This window comes from Triticum aestivum, chromosome 2D, assembly GCF_018294505.1.
Source record: "Triticum aestivum cultivar Chinese Spring chromosome 2D, IWGSC CS RefSeq v2.1, whole genome shotgun sequence".
Taxonomy (NCBI): domain Eukaryota; kingdom Viridiplantae; phylum Streptophyta; class Magnoliopsida; order Poales; family Poaceae; genus Triticum; species Triticum aestivum.
In genome coordinates, this window is record NC_057799.1 from 298,425,051 (window position 1) to 298,447,704 (window position 22,654).

At 48.9% G+C, this 22,654-nt stretch overlaps 1 protein-coding gene, 1 non-coding gene and 1 pseudogene across 4 annotated transcripts; 2 read left to right on the forward strand and 1 right to left on the reverse strand.

Annotated features, from left to right (window-relative positions):
* Window positions 1–2,742: 2,742 nt before the first annotated feature.
* On the reverse strand, window positions 2,743–2,814 carry TRNAG-UCC (transfer RNA glycine (anticodon UCC)). Its single transcript has one exon. It is a non-coding gene; the product is annotated as a tRNA-Gly (tRNA).
* A 65-nt stretch (window positions 2,815–2,879) lies between these two features.
* LOC123052824 (D-lactate dehydrogenase [cytochrome], mitochondrial) lies at window positions 2,880–20,758 on the forward strand. 3 transcript variants are annotated; one of them, XM_044476169.1, is made up of 17 exons: window positions 2,880–3,161; window positions 3,277–3,370; window positions 3,522–3,622; window positions 3,719–3,731; window positions 11,288–11,380; window positions 11,631–11,745; window positions 12,472–12,532; window positions 12,704–12,740; window positions 12,823–12,884; window positions 13,068–13,164; window positions 15,330–15,404; window positions 15,743–15,851; window positions 18,778–18,887; window positions 19,079–19,141; window positions 19,622–19,701; window positions 19,944–20,122; window positions 20,246–20,758. In XM_044476169.1, the coding sequence occupies exons 1-17, from the start codon at window positions 2,881–2,883 to the stop codon at window positions 20,602–20,604; spliced, it is 1,929 nt and encodes a 642-aa protein (XP_044332104.1). In that variant the 5' UTR covers window position 2,880; the 3' UTR covers window positions 20,605–20,758. The 3 variants fall into 3 exon arrangements, with proteins under 3 accessions (XP_044332104.1, XP_044332103.1, XP_044332105.1); XM_044476168.1 differs by having other exon boundaries at window positions 2,881–3,161; window positions 3,719–3,767; XM_044476170.1 differs by having other exon boundaries at window positions 2,884–3,161; window positions 3,719–3,767; window positions 19,944–20,118.
* Window positions 20,759–20,949: 191 nt separating this feature from the next.
* On the forward strand, window positions 20,950–22,344 carry LOC123052825 (probable carboxylesterase 15; annotated as a pseudogene).
* Window positions 22,345–22,654: the final 310 nt, after the last annotated feature.

Here is a 22,654-nt window from a genome sequence, read left to right on the forward strand (position 1 = left end):
CACGTACCTTTGCTGGAATTTCAACAGTCAGGTACTTTTCTCCCTTTATAACAAGTGCAGCACACAAATCTGCCTCCTTCAAGTCTTCCATAAACTCATGAGAGGTATGGGAGATAGTTAACATAGTTTTCCCCTCCTCCTTAGAGGTATTACCTTCGGTTTTGTTTGGTAAGATAATGATCTTTCTCTTGTTCCAAATGAAAGAGTAAGAGTTTTCCTTGCCCTTGTGTGTAGTATCCACATCAAATTGCCAAGGTCTCCCAAGAAGAACATGGCTAGCGTCCATATCAACTACGTCACACAACACATTTGAGCGATAATGCTTGCTCAAGGAAAGTGGCAGGTTGCATTGTTTAGTGATCCTCATATTCACTCCTTTCTTGATCCACCCAATAGTGTAGGGGTTTGGATGATCATGAGTATCAAGCTTTAAATGGCTCACCAACTTCTGGGAGATAAGATTATCGCAGCTGCAACTATCAATCACTAGCTTGCATACCTTGCCATTCACTATGCATTTGCTCTCAAATATTTTCTTCCCTTGTGTGTCGTCGGGTTGTGGTGTGGAACATACGAGACGCTGAATCACACATACCACCTCTTCACCTTCTTGACAAACCTCTTGTCCCTCTACATCTTCAGATTCGTATTCTTCCTCATCGCCTTCACCATCATGGATAGTTGTGTTAACAAATTTCCTTAGTGGGTAGCCGCTGGATATGTGTCCCTCTTCACCACATTTATAGCATTTTGGGCCTTCATCCGACTTGCCCTTGCCTCTAGTTTGCTTCTAGATGGGTCGTTTTGCCTTTGGCGGAGCCGTCTTTTCTTCTACTCTATTAGGTTGACTCCTAGACGAGCCTTCGATACGAGGATATGGAGCTTTAGTTGCCTTTCTTGTCCTCACAAACCTCTCGGCCTTTAAGGCTAGAGCTTGTGCTTGATCAACGGACCAGATTTATTGCATCATCAATCAATCTTGAACAGCATCATTGAGACCATTGATGTACCTTGCAACTTGTTGATCTTCAGTTTCAGCAAGGTTGCACCTCACTTGTAGCCTTAGAAACTCCTCCGTGTAATCTAAAACAATCATATTTCCTTGAGCACAATTTTGAAATTGGATAAATAGGATCTGGTCATAATCAGCGGGCAAAGATCTCCCTTTCAAGAGACTTTTCATTTGCCGCCAAGTTCTCACACGAGGTTCTCCTCTCAGCCTGCGCTCTTCTTGAACACGATGCCACCATGCACCGGCTCCTGCTTTCAGCTTGTATGCGACCAAAGGAACTCTACGATCTTCCGGGACCTCCATGACCTCAAAGAAAGTCTCCACTTTATATAACCAATCTAGGCACCCTTCAATATCAACATTTCCATTAAAAGTTGGGATCTCAGCTTTCACTTTGTATGTATCCCTTGCATATGTAGGGTTGGGTACTCTCGGATATGCATAGAGGTCAGCTTCTTCAAGGGCATATCATATTCTTCGCCTTCAGAAGTTTCAACATAAATTGGCCTTCTTGGAGCACGTTGAACAGCACGTTGTTGTGGCGGTCTTGCTCCAAGATTACCTCTCCTTATTTTTTGATGAACATCTTCTTCTTCTTTAGATGAATCTCCTTCATTGGTAGCAGGGGGAACACCCTTTCTTAACATCTCAACCAGCTGATCAAATCTCCGATTAAGATCTTCACGCAGCTCTTTGATTTGTTGTTCCGCATCATCCATCATTTTCTCCAATTGCTCCATTGCTTGCTGCAGCTTGCTCTCGAAGAGGACAACAAGAACTAGTATGGGTCAACCTGGCTCTGATGCCACCTGAAGCAGCACAAAGGTTGTGGAGGAGCAACTCCACCTTGCTGCTACACTATGTACAACACAAGTGTTGAAGGAACAACTTCAACGTGCTGTGCTAGATATCGCTCTAGAGGCGAATGTAGGCCGATAGGGTAGCAAGTGTTCAATCCAGAACTCCTAGAGCACAAGATCTACTCCAAGATCTTAGATAAGAACAATAAGTTCTATTATAGGTAGTGGGTACATAGTCTGCGTACAAAGTAGAGGTGATGACCTCTATTTATAAGCTTTGGGAAGCCTTCACATACTTCTACTTATAGCTGGAATACTTTAGAAACATTATTTAAGATTCACCATTCTACTCATAGCTACTCACAACTAGAAGACTCTATAAAACAATAAGTAGGATAAAGAAAAGAAAAGAAATACTAGACCACAACAGAAGTATTTAGAAGTAGCCAAACAGATTTGACATATGATTATAGTCATCTTCCTCATCTATTGTTCCTCATCAGACTATCTGCTCCACTAATTGTTGTGCCACACAACGGGTTGGCTAGTAGTAGAAGCATTGGCTGCTTGCCTGCTCATCATGCGCACTACCTGCTTCACTAATTGTTGTACCACGCATCGGGTTGGCTAGTAGTACAAGCATTGGCTACTTGCCTGCTCATGCATGCGCACTACATGCTCCACTAATTGTTGTGCCACGCAAACGAGTTGGCTAGTAGTACAAGCATTGGTTGCATTGAAAGACAGAAAGGCAGGGGCAAACTTGGAACGAAACCAAGAAAAAGACGCAATAGAAAAAAGTGGGAAAAACTTAGATGCAAAGTAATAAAAACAGATGGAGTAGTATGTTTTTTCGCGTACGGACCTACCGTTGTCTGAGCCTGGGGTGTCCTGAGAAAAAAAAGGGGAAAAAAACAGTATAATGGTAAATGCGTCTGCCGGGAGTCGAACCCGGGTCTATTGCTTGGAAGGCAATTATCCTAACCGTTGGACTACAGACGCTTTGGTGATAGTTCTTCTTCTATTACGTATAATAATACAAATGCGTTCCCCAACACCAGTGAATCGATGCCCCCCCCCATCCTGACGAGCACGTGGTCCAGTGTCCGATCCGGCCTGCCGCCATCCATGGCCGCCTCCCTCTTCCGCCTCTCCCGGCCCCGCCGCGTGCTCCTCCCCTTGTCCGCCCTCCGCCTCCCTCTCTCCACCCAGCCCCTCCCGCAGCCCCGGGACCCGTCCTCCCCCAATTCCAACCGCGGCCTTCCTGCTTTCCTCTCCTTCCTCGCCGCCGCAGCCGCAGGCGGAATCACCAGTTCCGTCGCTCTCTGCGATGCCGGCCCCGACCACCGGTGCGTGCATGCCCATCCGATCCAAACCAGTCGCTCGATCGACGGTTACGTCACTTCTCGCATCGTTGACTGCTGAGCTGACAGCGCCCTGTGCTTGTCTGTTGATTTGGCCCAGGGTCGGCGGGAAAGACAGCACCGAGCTGGTGGTGCGTGGGGAGCGCAAGTGCGTGCCACAGCAGTTCATAGAAGAGCTCGCATCCTTCCTCGGGGTAAGTGAATTCGAGTTCCGCGCTGCCATTGCCGGCTTGCCATAGTGCCTGCGGGGGCGATGCTGCGTACCTTGTGTTTGTTGTTTTTGCTGTCCCTTGGTTAATTCAATCCGCGGCATGCTTACTGACTAAGTGGGTTGCTGTTTTGCAGGAGAACCTGACGGTGGATTACGAGGAGAGGAGCTTCCACGGGACGCCGCAGAATAGCTTCCACAAGGCAGTCAACGTGCCCGACGTCGTCGTCTTCCCAAAGTGATCTCACCCGGCACACACTGACAATTACCCTTTTGTGGGTTTATATGCCAAGCTTGTTCCATGTATTGTAATGCCTCCATTACTGATTTGCAGGTCCCAGTATGAGGTACGGAATATTGTGATGACTTGTAATAAGTACAAGGTATGGCACGCTTCCATTCATTAGCCTAAAGGAACATCATATGCTCCCTGTTTTGCAAGAGTTACTGATTTGGATTCTGTATCCTGTACTTCTGGTTTCCACAACAACCATTTCTATGATTGAGCCACCTAGCTGTTCTTTTTCTTTTTTGAACTCTTATCCCCGCCTGTATATTGATCTCAATTCAAAAGAAATGGGTCAGTTTACGTGGGAAATGGGTCGAAAACCATGATCCAGTTTATGTTGGAAACCTGATCGAAACCTTAACTGCCCGAGGGGCAATACATCTCGCGGAGGCAAGAACATAGAAAACACCCCAAAAAAACACCATGTACAAGTTACAACACAGCGCAAGGATCAACCACCTAAACATCAGAAGAATATAGATGGTTGTGATGCAGCACAATCTAAGGCATAACAACATAAATGGTGCACTAGCAGCAGAGAGAGGCTATCAAGGCAGCAGATCATGCCAGGAGACAGCACAACAGCAAACTTCAAGGAACGCACGTGGAAGCATCACCAAGACAACACCGGAACCACTGACAGGGGTAGACCACGGGTGGCCACATCGAGGAGTTGTGCCATTACCAAGACCGAGCCATCCGACACCCGGGAAGGGTTTTCATTGCCCAGGAAGGAGTAAAGATGACCACAGGAAAGGATCTGACTCGACAAGCATGCACGAGGGGGAGCCGCGAGTTCACCGCTGGAAGGGAGGGTCTCATTCCCATGGACGTGTCGAGAAATAACTGTGATGGTGAAGTGACATGATCGAAGAGAATGCCGTTAATGAAATCATCCCCACGGGAGGGTGGTTGTCACCCAAGGTGGAGTGTATAGGAAGGGCACACACAACAATGAAAGAGATGATAAGAGGATCTACCCAACGGCAGTGTCCGGAGATGTTGGAGATAGCTCAGAGAATACCAAGAAGTTCACCGGCGGACAGGTAGGAGATGAAGACAGCGCCACCAACATGGGAAACGGTGTGAATGCATCGCTGTTGTCGTTGCCGCGTGACCGGCAAGGGATTTCTCCCCATCGCTACACTGCCGCCGAAGAGGACGAGGTCTGACACGCCACCAAGGTGGAACGCGGCGCCTGCAGGCGTCGCTGTAGTCAACCGGTGGCCGTCGGGCAGATTTCTTTGGTCTCCTCACAACCTCCAAACTCCTCCACACCTCTGACACGGCAGGACCGGAGGGCAACCACCAGCTGCACAACACGAGGCATGTTAGAGATACGACATGCAAATCAAACGACGAAGAACGAAATCAACATAGGAGACACAAGATTTTAACTTTGAAAACCCCTCCAACACGAAGGAGAAAAACCCCTCCACCTTCAGACTTCGCCACGCTCCACTTCGGCCCAAGCCTCCTGGCGACGGACGTCACTCCGCTCGCTCGTTAGAAGTTAGTCTTTATCTTTATAATTGAATTTGGATCACAACATAACAAGGTAGAGAGCAGCAAGGCTGTCGTGGCGCAAGGATGGAGAATCCGGGCCAGGGGAAGACGGAGGTGGATGTGTGATTGGATCTGATGGAGCGAGAGAGGGGGGGGGGGTTGGGTGGATGCTGTCGGGTTGGGTGGATGCTGTCCAGATCCACAGTGGCATGGTGTATGCCAAAACTAGATCCTGCGTTGGCCGCTGACACCACGGCAGTACCGGGGGACCATCATGGAGGGACGCTGGAGGCGGATGAGGCGAGAAGGACGGGGACGGAGGCTAACCAACGGTGGTCGGGCGTCGTGCACGTATGCGCGAGGTGGCAGATGAATCAGGGACGTGGGCGATTCGCGCAGGCCTTCGCGTGCGACGTGAAGCCACAACAGCCGGACGAGTCTGACCCCGCCCCAGCGGATCTGACGATGGCGTGCGGCTGAGGAAGGGGTGCGGAGGCGCAATCCCAGATCCGGCGAGGTCTGTTGGAGTTGTGTCGAATATAGTGTACAAGGTAGGTTACAGTTGGACTTGTAGTTGTATTGTGTTTAGATAGGATATGGAGTCGTGTCCTAGTAGGACACTTGTATCCTAGGCCTCTCATACATAGTGGGGATAGACACACGATGTAACCTATGCCAACATAATAGCACCGGAACGCAGGGGAAGCCGGCAGCATGTGCCGGTGTCCAGGGCGACCGGGTGCGGTATTGTAGCGGTGTCATGGGGAGGAGCGCCCATAGTCAGGCCCCGGGGATGTAGCCATATCGGTGAACCTTGTTAACAAATCTCGGTGTCGTGCTCGTGTGATTGCTTGGTCCTCGGATGGTCGACGAAGTGCCTCGGATTTATTCTAACAAGGTCCGAGCGCAGCGGCAAGCCGGTGACCCCCACGGGGCGGTGATGCGGGAAGGGAGGACAAAGCTAGACGCGGGATGGAACAAACTCTAATTACTCTAAGGCCTAAAAGATAGTAATACTCTGAATTCTGATGCTTTATTGATCGTGGGAGAAGCCCCATATATAACAGGAATAACTTGGCTGACAAGCTGACTCAAAGGGAATACAATCTGGACTCTGGAACAAGTTCTAATCTGGACTCTGCACTTATTTGGAATCTGAACCTACTAACTAATCTGGACTCTGAACCTAATACGAATCTGAACCTTAATAACTACTTGTAGCAGTACAGGAATCCTAGCCACTTTGGGCTGGACCAGGGGGTGGTGCGACCAGGGCTTGGGCCCTCCGACCATATGTGGTTCCCCACATAACATCTCTCCCACCCTCCACAAACAGCTCATCCTCGAGCTGAAACGTGGGAAAACGAGCAATGAACTCATCCAGCGGCTCCCATGTTGCATCATCTTCAGAAGCCCCAACCCACTGCACAAGAACATGCTTCACGCCGCGGCGAATGCTGGATTGAAGAATCTTGGTTGGTGCAGGCACCACACGGCCATCCTCAATGGCAGGAAGTACAGCAGGAGTAGCTGGTGGTTCACCATGAAATGTTTTAAGGAGACTGACATGGAATACATCATGGAGTCGAGTTCCAGCAGGCAGCGCGAGTCTATATGCAACAGAACCAATGACTTCAGTGACTTGGAAAGGCCCATAGAAGCGAGGAGACAATTTGCCATGCTTGTGACCTGGTAACGATGCTGCCGCACGTTGGTGAAGGCGAAGCCACACCCAATCACCAATGCCAAATGCCAGCTCGCGATGCTTGTCATCATAATAATGCTTTGCCCGCTGCCGCGCTTGATGGAGACGCTCACCAACCTCATGAACGAAGTTGGCGCGATCCTGCAAGGCGGTGTCCACAGCTGCCACCTTGGCCTCGCCGGGAACATAGTCACGAAGACGTGGCAGTGGCCAACCATAGACAACCTCGAATGGAGTGGCACGAAGAGCGGAGTCGTAGGACGTGTTGTAGCAGAATTCCGCCCAGGGCAACCATTCGACCCAGCGCCGTGGCCGATCACCAGTGAGGCAACGCAGGTACATTGCGATGACTTTGCTGATAACTTCAGTCTGCCCATCAGACTGGGGGTGAAAGGCTGAGCTCATGTGAAGCTGAACGCCGGACAACTTGAATAACTCATGCCAAAAGTTGCTGGTGAAGACAGGATCTCGATCACTGACAGTTGACTGTGGAAGTCCATGGAGGCGCACAATGCCCTCAAAAAATGCCTTTGCCACAGAGACAGCCGTGTATGGATGGGACAACGGAATGAAGTGTGCATATTTGGAGAAACGGTCAATGACCGGGAGGATCACGGACTTGCCATTCACCCATGGCAGCGCCTCGATGAAATCCATGGAGATGTCACTCCACACAGACGTTGGGACCGGCAGAGGCTGAAGTAACCTGGCAGGCAGGAGTGTTTCTGTCTTATTGCGCTGACAGATTACACAAGCACGTACCAAATCCTGAACCAATTGGCGATCACCAGGGACATGGAAATCAGCTCGGAGTCGATGAAGCATCTTTTGGACCCCCTGTGAGCGCCATGAGCATGTTGCAAAATCACTGGTATGGACGGGGAGGTGGGCAACACATGCACCCGACGCCCATGAAGAATCAAGTTGTCAGCACAACTCCAGGGGTGGTCGTGATCACCGGCGCGAATACCATCACGAATGGAGGTCAACTCAGGGGAAGCGTCGATCTCACGCCGTAGGTCCTCAAAGATGGTGAAGATGGGCAGCGAGAGAGCACAAAGCGTAGATGCTGCATTGGCATCACGACGGGAGAGGGCGTCAGCAACGATGTTGAGGCGGCCCTGGCGGAACTCGATAGTGAAGTTGACTCCAAACAATTTGCTGACCCATTGGTGTTGAGGGATCGTCGAAAGCCGCTGGTCAAGGAGAAACTTCAGGCTGTAGTGGTTGGTGCGTACGGTAAAGGCACGACCCCAAAGATATGGCTGCCAGTGACGTACAACCTGAACCAGTCCAATGAGTTCCCGTTCATAGGCAACAAGCTTGGCATGGCGTGAAGCAATGGGCCAATTGAAAAGGCCAATGGCCCCGCACCTTGGTGAAGAACGGCACCGAAGCCAGTCCCGGAGGCGTCGCACTCAACAATGAAGCGATTGTCAAAGTCCGGCATCTGGAGCACCGGATCTTGACCAAGGGCATGCTTGAGTGCCTAGAAGGAATCCTCTGCCTCTGGGCACCATCGAAATCCCTCCTTGCTGAGTAGGCGCGTGAGAGGAGCAGCGAGCATGCCGAAGTCCTTGATGAACTTGCGATAGTAGCTGGCCAGCCCCAAGAAGCCGCGTAACGCCCAGACCGAACGAGGCGTAGGCCAGTCAGCAACTGCGCGCACCTTATCCTTATCCATGGCCACCCCATCAGCATCAATGACATGACCCAGGTAGGCCACGGAGGACTCACCAAAGCAACACTTTTTGCGCTTGAGGAAGAGGGACTGCTGCCGCATGACCTGAAAGACAACACGAAGATGGCGCAAGTGCTCCGACCAGTATGAGCTGTAGATTAAGATGTCATCAAAGAAAACGAGGACAAATTTGCGCAAAAAAGGGCGCAAGATGTCATTCATCAAAGCCTGGAAGGTTGCTGGTGCGTAGGTTAAGCCAAATGGCATAACCAAGAACTCATAGTGGCCATGATGTGTGCGAAACGCCGTCTTAGCAACATCATCAGGGTGCATCCGTACCTGATGATACCCCGAGCGCAGGTCAAGCTTGGTGAAGAACCTGGCGCCCCGGAGTTCATTCAGTAGCTCGTCAACGACAGGAATCGGAAACCTGTCCTTCATGGTATGATCGTTCAACACCCGATAGTTGACGCAAAAGCGCCATGAGCCATCCCGTTTCTTGACGAGGAGGACGGGTGAAGAGAAGTCCGAGTCGCTGGGGCGGATGATGCCTTGAGCCAACATCTCCGTGCACTGGCGCTCGAGCTCGTCCTTTTGAAGTTGCACATAGCGGTATGGCCGGACAGCAACTGGCGAGGTGTTAGGTAGAAGCCGAATGCGGTGGTCGCGAGAGCGTCCTGGAGGCAACATGGTCGGAGTGGCGAAGAGGTCAGCAAACTCGTCGAGCATGTCACCCATGAGGCCAGAGTCCTCGCTCGTGATCGTGCGAATAGCAGGCAAGGCGGGCACCACCAATCTGTTCCATGTGACTTGCGAACCAGCAAGGACAACAGTCACGCTGTGGTGATCAAAATCCCACAAAATCGGTCCGAGGGAACGGAGCCGGTCGACACCAAGGACAAGGTCGAAGCCGGCAAGTGGAAGCGTGAAGCAGTCAACCCGGAAGTGGCAGCCGTCAATGTTGATGGGGATGCCGCGACATAGGCCAGCACTAACAAGCGTGTCCCCGTTGGCCACCATGACCCGTAGACCGGGACGAGTCTCTGGAGTTAGGCCGAGTGCGTCAACCACGGCTGAGTCGATGAAACTGTGTGTCGAGCCTGTGTCTAGTAAGGCAGCGAAGGTATGAGTGCCGATGACGATACGCAGCTGTATGGTGTCAATCATGCGGATACTCCAGAGCCCGGTGATGGCGTGAAGCGAGATGTGTGGCGTCTCTGGTTCCTCCTCGAAAGGTGCATCCTCGGGCACAAAATCATCGAGCTTGATGAAGAACAAGCGTGCACATCGATGACCTGGGACGTATTGCTCATCACAGTTGTAACAGAGACCTTGGCGATGGCGTTCAGCCATCTCGGTAGGCGTGAGGCGGCGCGTAGCGCGAGGAGGAGCCGGTGTAGGGGCAGCAGTTGCAGCAGGAACGCCTTGTGGCATGGGACGTGCAGCAGGCGGCAAAGTCGGCCCTCGTGCCCAAGACGTCGAACCACGGGGACGTGTCGGGGCCATGAGTGGTGGGAACAGATGGCGTTGTTCATATGCCTTAGCGAGGGATACTGCCGTGTGGAGGTCCCAGTTGCTGAAGCTCGACATCGACTTTGAGGCCTTCAGGAAGTCCGGTTGTATACAGGAAACGCTGCTGGGCTGAGCTTAATGGTTCGCTGGTCCTGCACAACAGCGCCATAAATCTGCTGGTGTAGTCGGCAACGGTAGAGGTGAACGGAAGCTGAGCCAACTCGCCCAGGGGGTTGGCGCGTACAGACGGCCCAAACTGAAGGTGACACGCCTCCTTGAAGTGCTGCCAGGAGGTAATGCCATGATCACGCTCAAACTGGAGGTACCAGAACTGAGCATTGTCGACTAGGTGGTATGCCGCTGTCCACACCTTGTCAGCCTCCTCCATGCGCTGTCCCCGGAAGAATTGCTCGCACCGATGAAGCCAGCCAAGCGGATCGACGGAACCATCGTAAGTAGGAAAATCGAGCTTGTGAAAGCGTGAGACACCGGAGCCGGAGCCAGAACCAAGGTGCTGGTATGGGAGGGGGGCAATTGAGGCGAGGTATGGTGAGGCCGGCATAGGTGGGCTGGGTCTGTAGTGTTTGAGGAAGTGGCTGATAAGAATTGGCGGGTGGCTGTTGGTAGGGAAGTGGTGGCAGAGATGCGTGGTGGAAAGCTGGGTTGAACGGAGGGTAAACATGAGGTTGCTGTGGGAAGAACTGGGAGGACGGAAAGTGGGGCGGTGACGGCGGTGGGGGAAAGCGTGGATCAAATCCGGCGCTCAGGAGGGTGGGGACAGTGGTGGGGGCGGTGGTGGCGAGGGTGGCGGAGGTACCGGACAGTGGAGGAGGCGGCGGAGGAGCCGCTGGCTGCCGGCAACGCCGCGCGCAGGTCGACCAAGGTGGAAGGTGGAGCGCTGGGGCGCTGTTCCAAGGTGTTGAGGCGCTGGACGAGGCCCTCCATGAAAGCCTGATCTGTGGCCCGTTGCACCACCATCTCCTTCAGCTGGGTCGCTAGCTCCTTGAGCGCGAGGTTGATGTTGCCGCCATCGTCTTTGTCATCGCCCACCATTGTAGATGACGCTGATACCAGATGGAACAAACTCTAATTACTCTAAGGCCTAAAAGATAGTAATACTCTGAATTCTGATGCTTTATTGATCGGAGTTGGTACTTTCCATTTCAGTAACACTAATTGGTGTTTCTTTCTTTCTTTCTTTTGGAATCAGGTGCCGATTGTACCATATGGTGGGGCTACATCAATTGAGGGACATACGTTGGCACCTCATGGTGGTGTTTGCATTGACATGTCTTCAATGAAGGTAAATATTAAGATTTATGATCAACAGCCATGTAATCATAACATTAACAATGATGTAGATGAACTCATTATGAATAAATCGAAATCTTACTCTAATGCCTAAAAAGTGCTAGAGTACTTGGCTCATCTATTTTACTATATTTTGTTATACCAAGCAGGCAAGCACTTTCTTAGCAGTGAGCTATATACATGCAGGATACGATCTGTTAATTTCATACTGTATATTTTAATGTATCATAAATTCATTGCAGAAAATCAAATCTCTGCATGTTGAGGATATGGATGTTGTAGTTGAACCAGGAGTTGGATGGATTGAGCTGAATGAATACCTGAAACCCCATGGTCTCTTTTTCCCTCTTGACCCAGGCAAGCTCCTTGTGTCCTTTCACCTTCCATTTTTTTCTGTCCATTTACCTTTTCAACCGACGAAGTGAAGTATTCCCCACTTGTGCCAAGAAGTCCTGGGTTCGACGCAGCCTCTCTGCATTGCTCTGTGCAGGGGTAAGGCTTGCCTCGTATCCTTCCCCAGAGCCCCACCTGGTATGGGAGCTTCTAGCACTGGGTCTGTCCTTTCTTTTTACCTTTTCAACCGACCATGTAAAATCCAGATTGACATAACCTGATATGAAATTATTCAATCATCAAAATCAATAAAAAGGCCATCATGGACCAAGATCCAAACAGATCAATCTTGTCAAAAAAAAAAAACCTTTCATCATGCCCTTTGTTCCTATGTCCTTTGCCCTTTCATATTCAGTGTAACTCGACTACAGTTGAACAGCAACTTTGTTTGCAACTGACTTGTGTAGTGTAATTGCATCTTCCAGACATTTAGGTGCAAAATCCAGATTGACATAACCTAATAAATTATGTTCAATGCAACTCGACTGCAGTTGAACAGTGTAATTGCACCCTCCAGACATTTAGGTGTTATGTACCTTCTGTCCTAGGGAGATAACTATGCATGTTTGTAGTACTCAATAGTTGCACTGAAGTTCGATCATCTTTCTGGGTCCACTAAATAGCATCAGCGGCTGCTTGCTTTTGCACTAGTTTAGTGGCATAGCTTATCTACATTGGTCTGATTTACAGGACCTGGAGCCACTATTGGTGGAATGTGCGCTACACGATGTTCTGGTTCATTAGCCGTGAGGTAATTCTCCATATAATTTCAGGCCACTTTTTGGCTTCTACAGTGCACCTGTAACCCCATCCGCACAAAGAGGAAGGACAACCATAACGTGCACAATTCACCTGTTTATCTGTTGTATTCTTATGATACTTATGTTAGATGGCTTTGATGAATTTGCTTCTTAGTTTGTAGGTATGGAACTATGCGGGACAATGTTATCAATCTTCAGGTCCTTTTGCTATCCTCATTATTTCCCCATATACTGTACATTTGACTAAGCATACAAGTAGTGATCTTTTATGGTACATCAGGCTGTTCTACCAGATGGTGACGTTGTCAAGACCGGTTCTCGGGCTCGAAAGAGTGCAGCTGGGTATACAAGAACTGCTCCTGTTTCTTAAGATTAAAAGGCTTCATTTCTTCGGGAGTGAATCTTAGTTGTGCTGCGCTGCTTGCTTTTCCCATAATGTCTACATATTATATATATGAAGTTATACATCTGTTGCTGCCATTAGTATTGACAACTTTTTTTATTTTCCACCATGTTGAATGTCAGATATGACCTAACTCGGTTGATCATTGGAAGTGAAGGGACTTTAGGGGTAATTACAGAAGTGACTTTACGACTTCAAAAGCTTCCATCTCATTCCGTGGTAGGTCTTCTGTTTTGATTTATTCACTGTCGAAATAATGTTTTGCTAACAATTCTTACTGCACTTTGTATACTTGAATGTTAACTGTTAAGTTTTAACAACTAACCTGTTTCTCTGTTTAGGATATACACTCTTTATGTAGCACATCCTGTGGAGAAACACCATTCTTCATGCCGTATTACTATGACTTAACTCTTATCTTGCATCTTAGGAATGGAAACAACATTTGTATGAACACAAGATATTTTCTTTTGACAGTCTATCTTATCCTGCACTAGACAATTACATTATCCGGAACATTTCTATGTGATGTTCTCCCTATGTTCCTAAAAAAATGTTTATTGGCTTAATGTTCTATGATATAAAATTTGGGAAGTGTTTTTTTCCGGGAAAACACAAAAGCTTTGCATTTTGATGCATTGGTAGAAGGAAAGAGTTTGTACAAGCCCAAAGAAGGTCACACTCCAACGCACCGCCGTCGTCCCTAGGCTTGACCTCAGCCCCGTAGCACAACCTGAAGGCCTCTCACGCCCGCCAGACACCCATTGCCTGGCTTCCTCTTGGATCGTACCAACGAGGGAAGGCAAGCTAAGGGGAGCGTTGTCGAAGATAATGCGTTGCGATGCTTCCAGAACATGCCACCAACATGATGGCCGTGGATGTGCCCTTCTGAGGAGAGGCTGGTGTTGAAGTGTATATGTGGATTGCCTAGCCCTTTCCATCAGTTTGGCCTTTTGGTTGTGTTGGCTAGCGCATGAAGCTTAATATGCTATCAGAGATTAGGTTATTTTTTTAGCACGCGCAAGTCGTGCTGATCCAATTTCGCGATGCCGCCATCTTCCTCTGGCCAGCTCGCGCTTTCATAACATGGTATCGGAGCCTAAGGTCTTGAGTTCAAGTCCTGGCTTTTGCGATTTATCCAAAAATTGTTGCTGCCCCCTCTGTGTCCACGTATAGGCCTCTTGAGTCATACCTCTGAGTCTATTCACGTGTTGACTTCCCGCGTCACACGTGAGAGGCGGTGTTGAAGTGTATATGTGGATTGTCTAGCTCTTTCCATCAGTTTGGACTTTTGGTTGGGTTGGCTAGCGTATGAAGCTTAACAGCTGGGACCGAGTGGCCCATTCGATGCCACCAATCCACGAAGTCGTCCTCCGCATTGGGTGTCTTGCCGTCGAACGCAACCAGGAAAGAACATCGTGCCACACCACGCGCGAGAAGGAACAAACAGTGAGGAGATGAGCCATTGTTCCTCTGACTGATCACAGAGCACGGAACACGATGCATGCTGAAGTCCTCGGCGTGCCAGGCTCTCAGCAGCCCAACAAAGGTCCTGGCAGGCAAGCCACACGAAGAACTTGACCCTAGGTGGGGCCCAAGTCATTCAGTTAAGCTTCCACGAACTTGAACCGACTGCCCCCCCTAGAACAAGATGTCGTAGCAGCTCTTGGAGGAGTATTGGCACACCAACCACCAGACCTCGATATACTGCCAGAGTGCCAATGGGCTCAGGCCCCTCTGATATCCGAGATCCAACGGCGGCCAGCCAAGGCATCGCTGACGGTCTGGCATTTCCTGATGCACCCGAGACCAACGTTAGGAGCTCAGGCGCAATCTCAGAAATGGCACGGCCATTGAGCCAGCGATCCTCCCAGAATAAGGCTGAGGTTCTGCCACCAACCACCATCCTGGTGGATGCGGCCCATTGTGGCGAACACCTCACACTCATCGTGGGAGAATTACAGGTCGAGGCCTCTCCCAGAGCGGAGGAGTTCAGTGCACATCCTCCACAACCAGCGGATCCTTAGGCTGGTCGCGGCCCTGCTAAGGTCCGGAACACCAGCCCCCAGGTGAGGCGACCCACCTTCGCGTGGACGCCCTCAACGTGGGAAGGCGGTCCGCAATCCTGCAAGTTATAACATATAAACCGCAACACGGCTATTCTTACAATGCACCAGTATTCACGTCGCCACAACATTCATCTTGTTTTGCCATTTCTAGTAGCAAACCATGTACCATTTTCAATGTTAGAAGTTTTGAAAGAGTAATGGACATGCATAGCATGCTACCTTATTCGTCTAGCTTTGTCGACCTTTTTTTGTAGTTCTCTCTGCGTCTTCATTTTACCTATGAACTCATTCCTCCTAAATGCTCTCTATATTCAGGTTGCTATGTGCAATTTTCAAACAGTTAAGGATGCTGCTGATGTTGCTATTGCAACAATGCATTCTGGCATACAGGTTTGTCCGTGTCCTTCCGTTTTTCTTTCATTGCTATGACATTTGAAAAAAATTGTAAGTCAGATATGAAATAATCGACATCCTTTCCACATGGACTTAATGTTCATATCTCCATGCTCGTATTTGTTCATGTGACATAATTTGTCCGTTGCACATTAAGTGGCCGTCGATGGTGGTGTTAGATGTTTTTCGGGGACTATTGTAGGTGTTAGCTTGACTTCAGTTGAAGTGCTTGAGTACAAGTTACATTTGTTGAGATGTGTCAGTGGGTAACCAAAATTCAGTAAGGTTGTTGTTGGCTAGTTAGTTACTGATACTATCTTTTTCTGGTTGGTTAGGTCTCGAGAGTGGAATTGTTAGATGAGGTTCAGATAAGGGCAATAAACATGGCAAACGGTAAAAGCTTGCCTGAAGTGCCGACCTTGATGTTTGAATTCATAGGGACAGGTAACCTAACTTGCAGTTTTATGCCATTTATATTGCATTATGCATCTATGGTGGCAGTCCTGAGTTCTAGTAGTACAATCTAGATAAATTTGAAATATGTGCACATTCCTTAAATCAGTATCTAGATTGATGATCAGAGTCGCATGATATGTACAAGGAATTATGCAAGTTGCCGCAACGGTTCAAACTGCGAGGTTTTATGCATGCAACCACCCAAATACACACCCCAAGAAGATTTCACTACATTAAAAAGAAGATAATACTACAAAGAGGAATATAAACATAAAAATTGCTTAGATTTTGCAGGCATATTGACATAACTGACAGATTCATTTCCATGGTCTTAATTTTGTATCTATAATACTAAATAGTTTGTGAATTTGATATTGCGTGATTGACAATAACATGTTAAGAATGATACTATCTACTATACCAGCAATATATTGTTTTTGTATTCTAGGTTATAACTTAGCATATACTCCCTCCGTCCCATAATATAAGATGCTATTACAACCAATGTACTGGTTGTAATAGCATCTTATATTATGGGACGGAGGGAGTAGTTAAAACTTTCTGGTGTACATATACCTCTTGCGTGTTAAGGAGTATTAGTATTGTGGTCTAGGAATCCTTATTAGTCTATTAGTCTATGTTTAGTTTCCTTGCACCTCAAGTCATGTGTAATATATATATGCCCCTTGGGCCTTCAATAAAGTTAAGTTGCTTTGCTGGGGAGGCGTTTTGGCTCCCGGGTGCATTTGCACCCGGATGAACAGTACCCAAAAAAACAAATTAAATGTTTTCAAAAAATTCTGAAAAAAATTGTAGATGATTGTGTTGGTGTCGCAAACATGCTTGACAAAATTCGCGCGGAACGGAGCAGCGGTGTTTCGTCGGCGAAAAAAACAAATTTGGGGTGACATTTGGTCTTTGATTTGTTTTTTTGCGCAAGCCAAAATGATTGACATTTTTGTCTCAAAATTTGCAGGTCACATTTTTATGTGACAAAGATGACAAAAAAAATTTGTCTCAATTTTTTCAACATTTGAAAAAATCAAAAGTGGGCCCGGGTGCAAATGCACCCGGGAGCCGAATTGATTTTCCGGCTTTGCTAACATGGTATTAGAGCCTAGGTTTAGGTCTCCGGACGCGCAACTCGTCCTCAATTGGATTTTTTTTCCAATCTCTGTCCCAATCCAATTTTTGCATCGGCCGCCGCTGCTCCTCTCTCCGGCCGGCGGGCCTACCGCTTCTCTGCCTGCTGTATGGCTTTACGCGCGTCCTCCTGCGCTGCTGGTTCGCCAGGTCTCAGCTGCGTCTGCTCGACGCTCTCCTCTGCTGCGGGCCTGCGCTGCTCGATCGTCTCCAAGGCACATATCGAAGCCCGTCTCCTTCCACGCATCGAAGGCACGCATCGACGACTCTGCTCCCTGGTCGACACAGACGACAGCCTCTCTGGCGGCCGCCCTAGTCGCTGGGGGCACACGTCTGCTCCGGGACCGGGCCTCCGGGTCAACGCCCCGTCCGTCCCAGCTGTGGATCCCATCGATGCCACCCTCCGGATCCTGCTGCCGGCCACCGGTGCTCTCAGCACGCTACTGGATCTCCGCTACTTGGTGCTAGTTGCTTCCGGCAGCAACTTGGTGCTAGCTACCTACTTCCTCCTGCTACGTGGTGCTGCTTGCTGCTTTCCTGCTGCTACGTGATGTTGCTTCCTGCTGCTACGTGGTGCTCCCGTCCCCTGGTCCCCTGCCGTTTCTAGTTTCTTTGTTTTCCGCTGCGTCCACCAAATCCGTTGAAATTTTGTGTTTTGTCATGTGAGTCCACCAAACTTTTGTCTGCCAGCCTTTTTCTGGTCATTGTCCTCTCAATAGGATTTCTGTGGCCTCTCTTTGCATTGTTGATCTAAGCCCATTGTCTTGCCGCCGTGCTTCTTTCGCCGTCGGTTTACATGGGCCATGACTCTTTAAGCAATGTTTCATTCTCTTGATATGCCATCTTCTTTTGACAACCCATCTTCTCTTGATACTTCTTTTGTATCTTCTATTGATGCGGTGTCTTCCTCTGATGTGCCATCTCTTCGTTATCCCCTTTGGCGACTCGACAGGTTTTGAAGACTCTTCATGCTACGACGACACTCTCAAGATGCGGATTTTGATTATCATTTTTTTCTAGAATTACGCTTCTTCAAATGCAATGCTATTGCATACGCTTTGCATTTGAGGGTGTGTGTTAAGGAGTATATTAGTATTGGTCTAGGAATCCTTATTAGTCTATGTTTAGTTTCCTTGCACCTCAAGTCATGTGTAATATATATATGCCCCTTGGGCCTTCAATAAAGTTAAGTTGCTTTCCTAACATTGCGATCTCTCTATTAAAACTAAATTCACTTTGTGCACACTACTTTTTAGTAGACTCTAGACAATTTTCAGAAGTGATACCCATAGCTCATGCTTGTGGTCTACAGCTGTTCCTTATCTTGGGGATGTATGGGCTGTTTGGTTTCTGACTAACTTTGCCAAAGTTTGCCACACCTAAGGTTAGGCAAGTTTGACTAACTTAGGTGAGTGTTTGGTTCAAGCCACACCTTAGGCAAGCCAGACTTGAGCCCCACATGGCATACACACAAAAAGTGTGGCAAGATTCCCTTAGGCTTGCCAACTTGTGGCTCTCATTTTGATGAACTAAGCTTAGGCAAGGTTGGCAAAAATGTGTGGCAAAGTGTGGCAATGCTAGGCCTAGAACCAAACAGCCCTGTAATTAACACATATTCAGTAATTTACTATCGTCTTCTGTTGGTTGTTCACTTGCTTGGACAAGTTACTTAAAAGCTCTTCTTAAGCTGCAAACATTCCTTCAGCTTACACATCAAGAACTGACTGATCTTCCTTTTCTTTGTTAATCTCTTTCCATTGCAACTATTCAGAAGCATATGCACTTGAACAAACACTGTTGGTTCAAAAGATTGCTGCAGAGCACCATGGTTCTGATTTTGTTTTTGTGGAGGAGCCAAATGCTAAAGAGGAACTGTGGAAGGTCAGTCATCTGAACTTGTAGAGCTAATCTACAGATGTTTCTTTGTGCCGCATGATTGTGCACAGGCCATGCAATACCAGTGTCATACAGTACGACATTATGTTCCCTGGTTTCTGGAGAATAGTAGTACTGTGATATATAGGATATTTGGTCTTGAAGCATATTTTAATGGCATTTTCCTCTATGTGCAGATCAGGAAGGAGGCACTTTGGGCTGGTTTTGCCATGAAACCTGATCATGAAGCTATGATAACGGTTTGATTGCTTGCTCAGTATTTGATATCACTATAGTCATCACCTTTTTGGTTGGTTAGAGATAGCTAGTCTCTAGTGGCATGCATCATATACCATTATGTTTACCTCCTTAGTTGTGAATCTTGGCATTTGTCAACATGCCCCAATTTAATCATCATTTGGCGAAAATATGGAATGTGATCCAATTTTAGTTCGCATTCAAGTATAGGGTACTTAGCAAATAGCAACGAAATATCTTCTCAGTTATGTAAAGGCCTAAAGGGTAACTGGCGCCGCTCTCTTCTCTTTTTTGAATCAATTTTTGTCCCTTGGTGGTAAATGCAGATCTTGTCAGCTTCATATTTTTTTTATCTCATATGCTCACAGAGATCGGCCAATGCTCATTATGATTATTGTAGCCTTATTATCTGTTGGTTTTCAGTGGATGAACTGCATCAAGTCTTGTAAATTCTAATGCCGCCCCAATTGTTGTTCATGCAGGACGTTTGTGTTCCATTGTCTAGACTTGCAGAATGCATATCTGTATCTAAGCAACTACTTGATGCGTCACCATTGACTTGGTACATATTCTCCCTTACGCAGTACCTAGGTTTTTCCCATTTTGTTATCTGTTGTAGCTAGGAAAGCCATGGCCACCTCTTTTGTATTAGATTTGTATTTATAGGAGAGCAGGGCAGTTTGAAAATTCGAACTCTTGATGAAGTAGCATGCGATTCTTACCGCAGCTCCAGCATGACAGTACAGTATGCTATACTTTTAATTATCCAGGAGGACCTTCTCTCTGACTTGTGTATGTTTTCAGTTTGGTTATCGCCCATGCCGGTGACGGAAATTTCCACACAATTATCCTATTTGATCCAACCCAGGAGGAAGAGCGAAGGGAAGCAGAGAGACTAAACCATTTCATGGTTCATACTGCTCTGTCCATGGAAGGTACATGCACAGGAGAGCATGGTGTTGGCACAGGGAAAATGAAGGCAGGTGACCTATGACCTCTTTATCTTATCAAGGCCGTGATTTGTTTCGAATTTCCACATGAGTCATCAACAAGTCAGCACCCATGAGTGTGACAAGTGACAAGTGCTTTGGTGTGTGCATTGGCAGTACCTGGAGAAGGAGCTGGGGATGGAGTCACTGAGGACGATGAAAAGGATAAAGGCCGCGCTGGATCCCAACAACATCATGAATCCAGGAAAGCTCATCCCACCCCACGTCTGCATCTGACCAACCAAGTGCCTGATTCCATGGCAGTGGGTTCGGTTGTTCAAGTTTGTCGTGGTGCCGCCACTGAATGCGTCCATGAAACCTTTGGATCTGTTACAGCCTTACCCGAGGACACCAACATATACTACATGAGTTACAAGTTACAACTTACAGTACCCGGCCCGGCCATACTGAATAAAAGGACCAGGACGTTGTTATCTCTTGGTGTTATTTGTACCAATAGTAGTATACATGCATGACACCGTTTACTGGGCCTGCTTCACGTATTAACATACCTCCAAAACACGATGGAGTGGTTTACATCCTGGTTTCATAAAATAGCGTTCTTGCTCTATACTCTTCTTGTAACAGTCATATATTCCCTCAGTTCATAAATATGAGATGCTTTGGATATTTCGAATATGGACCAAACACAAACTGAAATTAGTGAACAAACACACTGAAATGAAACGTGTACATCTGATTCAAAAAAGTTACAACATCTTGTAGGAGTATGTGAATTGAGGGAATACTTGTATTACAAGCTCCACCTATGGACGCTGTATTTATTGCGTGACGGCAAAGCCTTGTCCCCTAGTGCCGGCCGCCGGACCCCGTCGATGGCCTGCACCAGCACGGCCGGCCGAGATGACGACGACAAAACACAACACCACCTGGCCTGGTGCAGCGCACACGTCACGTACTCCACTGAACCGGGTTTATATCATCACCTCGCACCTGGCAAGTCCCATCTCACCACGGTTCACTGCCATAATGGCTTCCGAGGACTCTGCCGCGCCCGTCGTCGTGGACGACTGCCGGGGCGTGCTGTTGGTGTACAGCGACGGGGCCGTGGTGCGCAGGGATGGGCCGGGCTTCGCCACGCCGGTGCGGGACGACGGCACCGTGGAGTGGAAGGACGCCGAGTTCGACGCGCCCCGCGGGCTGGGACTCCGGCTCTACAGGCCGCGCCAGCGGAACCAGCTCCTACCGGTCTTCTTCTACTACCACGGCGGCGGCTTCTGCATCGGCTCGCGCACCTGGCCCAACTGCCAGAACTACTGCCTCCGCCTCGCCGCCGAGCTCGGCGCCGTCGTGGTCGCCCCGGACTACCGCCTCGCCCCCGAGAACCGCCTCCCCGCGGCCATCGACGACGGCGCCGCCGCCCTCCTCTGGCTTGCTTCGCAGGCCGGCCCCGCCGGCGACACATGGCTGACCGAGGCCGCCGACTTTACTCGGGTGTTTATCTCCGGTGACTCCGCGGGAGGCACCATCGCCCACAACCTGGCCGTGCGTTTCGGCTCCGCGGCCGGGCGCTCTGAGCTGGGCAACGTCCGCGTCAGGGGCTACGTCCAACTCATGCCCTTCTTCGGCGGCACAGAACGGACGAGGTCCGAGGCGGAGTGCCCCGACGACGCGTTCCTCAACCGCCCGCTCAACGACCGCTACTGGCGCCTCTCGCTGCCTCCCGGCGCCACGGTCGACCACCCGGCCTCCAACCCGTTCGGGCCTGACAGCCCGGCGCTGGAGGCGGTGGAGCTGGCCCCGACGCTGGTGGTGGTCGGAGGCCGCGACATCCTCCGTGACAGGGCCGTGGACTACGCCGCGAGGCTGCGGGCGATGGGGAAGCCGGTGGGGGTGAGGGAGTTCGAAGGGCAGCAGCACGGCTTCTTCACCATCGACCCATGGTCCGACGCGTCCGCGGAGCTCATGCGCGCGCTCAAGCGCTTCATCCACACCGACGGGCGCTTCGACTAGATCCGTTCCATCGCCTCCGACTCGCCAGTCTCTGTCTTTCTGCTGCTTTACCAAGTCTACAGATGGCATTGCAATACCAAAACTCATGAAATTACACCGAGGCAAAAGATATCGTTTTCCAAAGATATGCTCCCACACGGAACAAATAGATCGTCTTGTTTCAGATTTTCTCAAAGACCCATGGAATGTACTCATGTTTGCTTTCAAAGCTAGATCGAAAGATTACACGAGATTTATTGGAACATACGGCTAAACACCGGAGAAGCAAACCTACATCACCACAACACTGAACATTCGGCATCACTGTTCAAGCAAAACAGAACAAAAATTAGGCTGGAGATAATTAAGCATCTGGAGAACTTAAAGGACAACTAGCTGACTGGCTCTGCCATGATTCAAATACTTAAGTCAAAATGCAACAAAGTTTACAATCTACCAACTAGAGCATACAACCTGGACACAAGATGGTGCAACGCCACACAGGTTTCATGTTGTTAGAGCATCTCTAGCAGACACCGTATAATGTCCCGACCTGCAAAATAACCATCAAAA

Excerpts from the sequence above, each read along its gene's own strand:
- LOC123052824 (XM_044476168.1), top strand. The coding sequence starts at position 2,881 with ATGCCCCCCCCCATCCTGACGAGCACGTGGTCCAGTGTCCGATCCGGC. Across the intron at positions 15,405-15,742 it reads CAATGCATTCTGGCATACAG|GTCTCGAGAGTGGAATTGTT; the intron begins GTTTGTCCGTGT and ends CTGGTTGGTTAG. Across the intron at positions 18,888-19,078 it reads CTAAAGAGGAACTGTGGAAG|ATCAGGAAGGAGGCACTTTG; the intron begins GTCAGTCATCTG and ends CTCTATGTGCAG.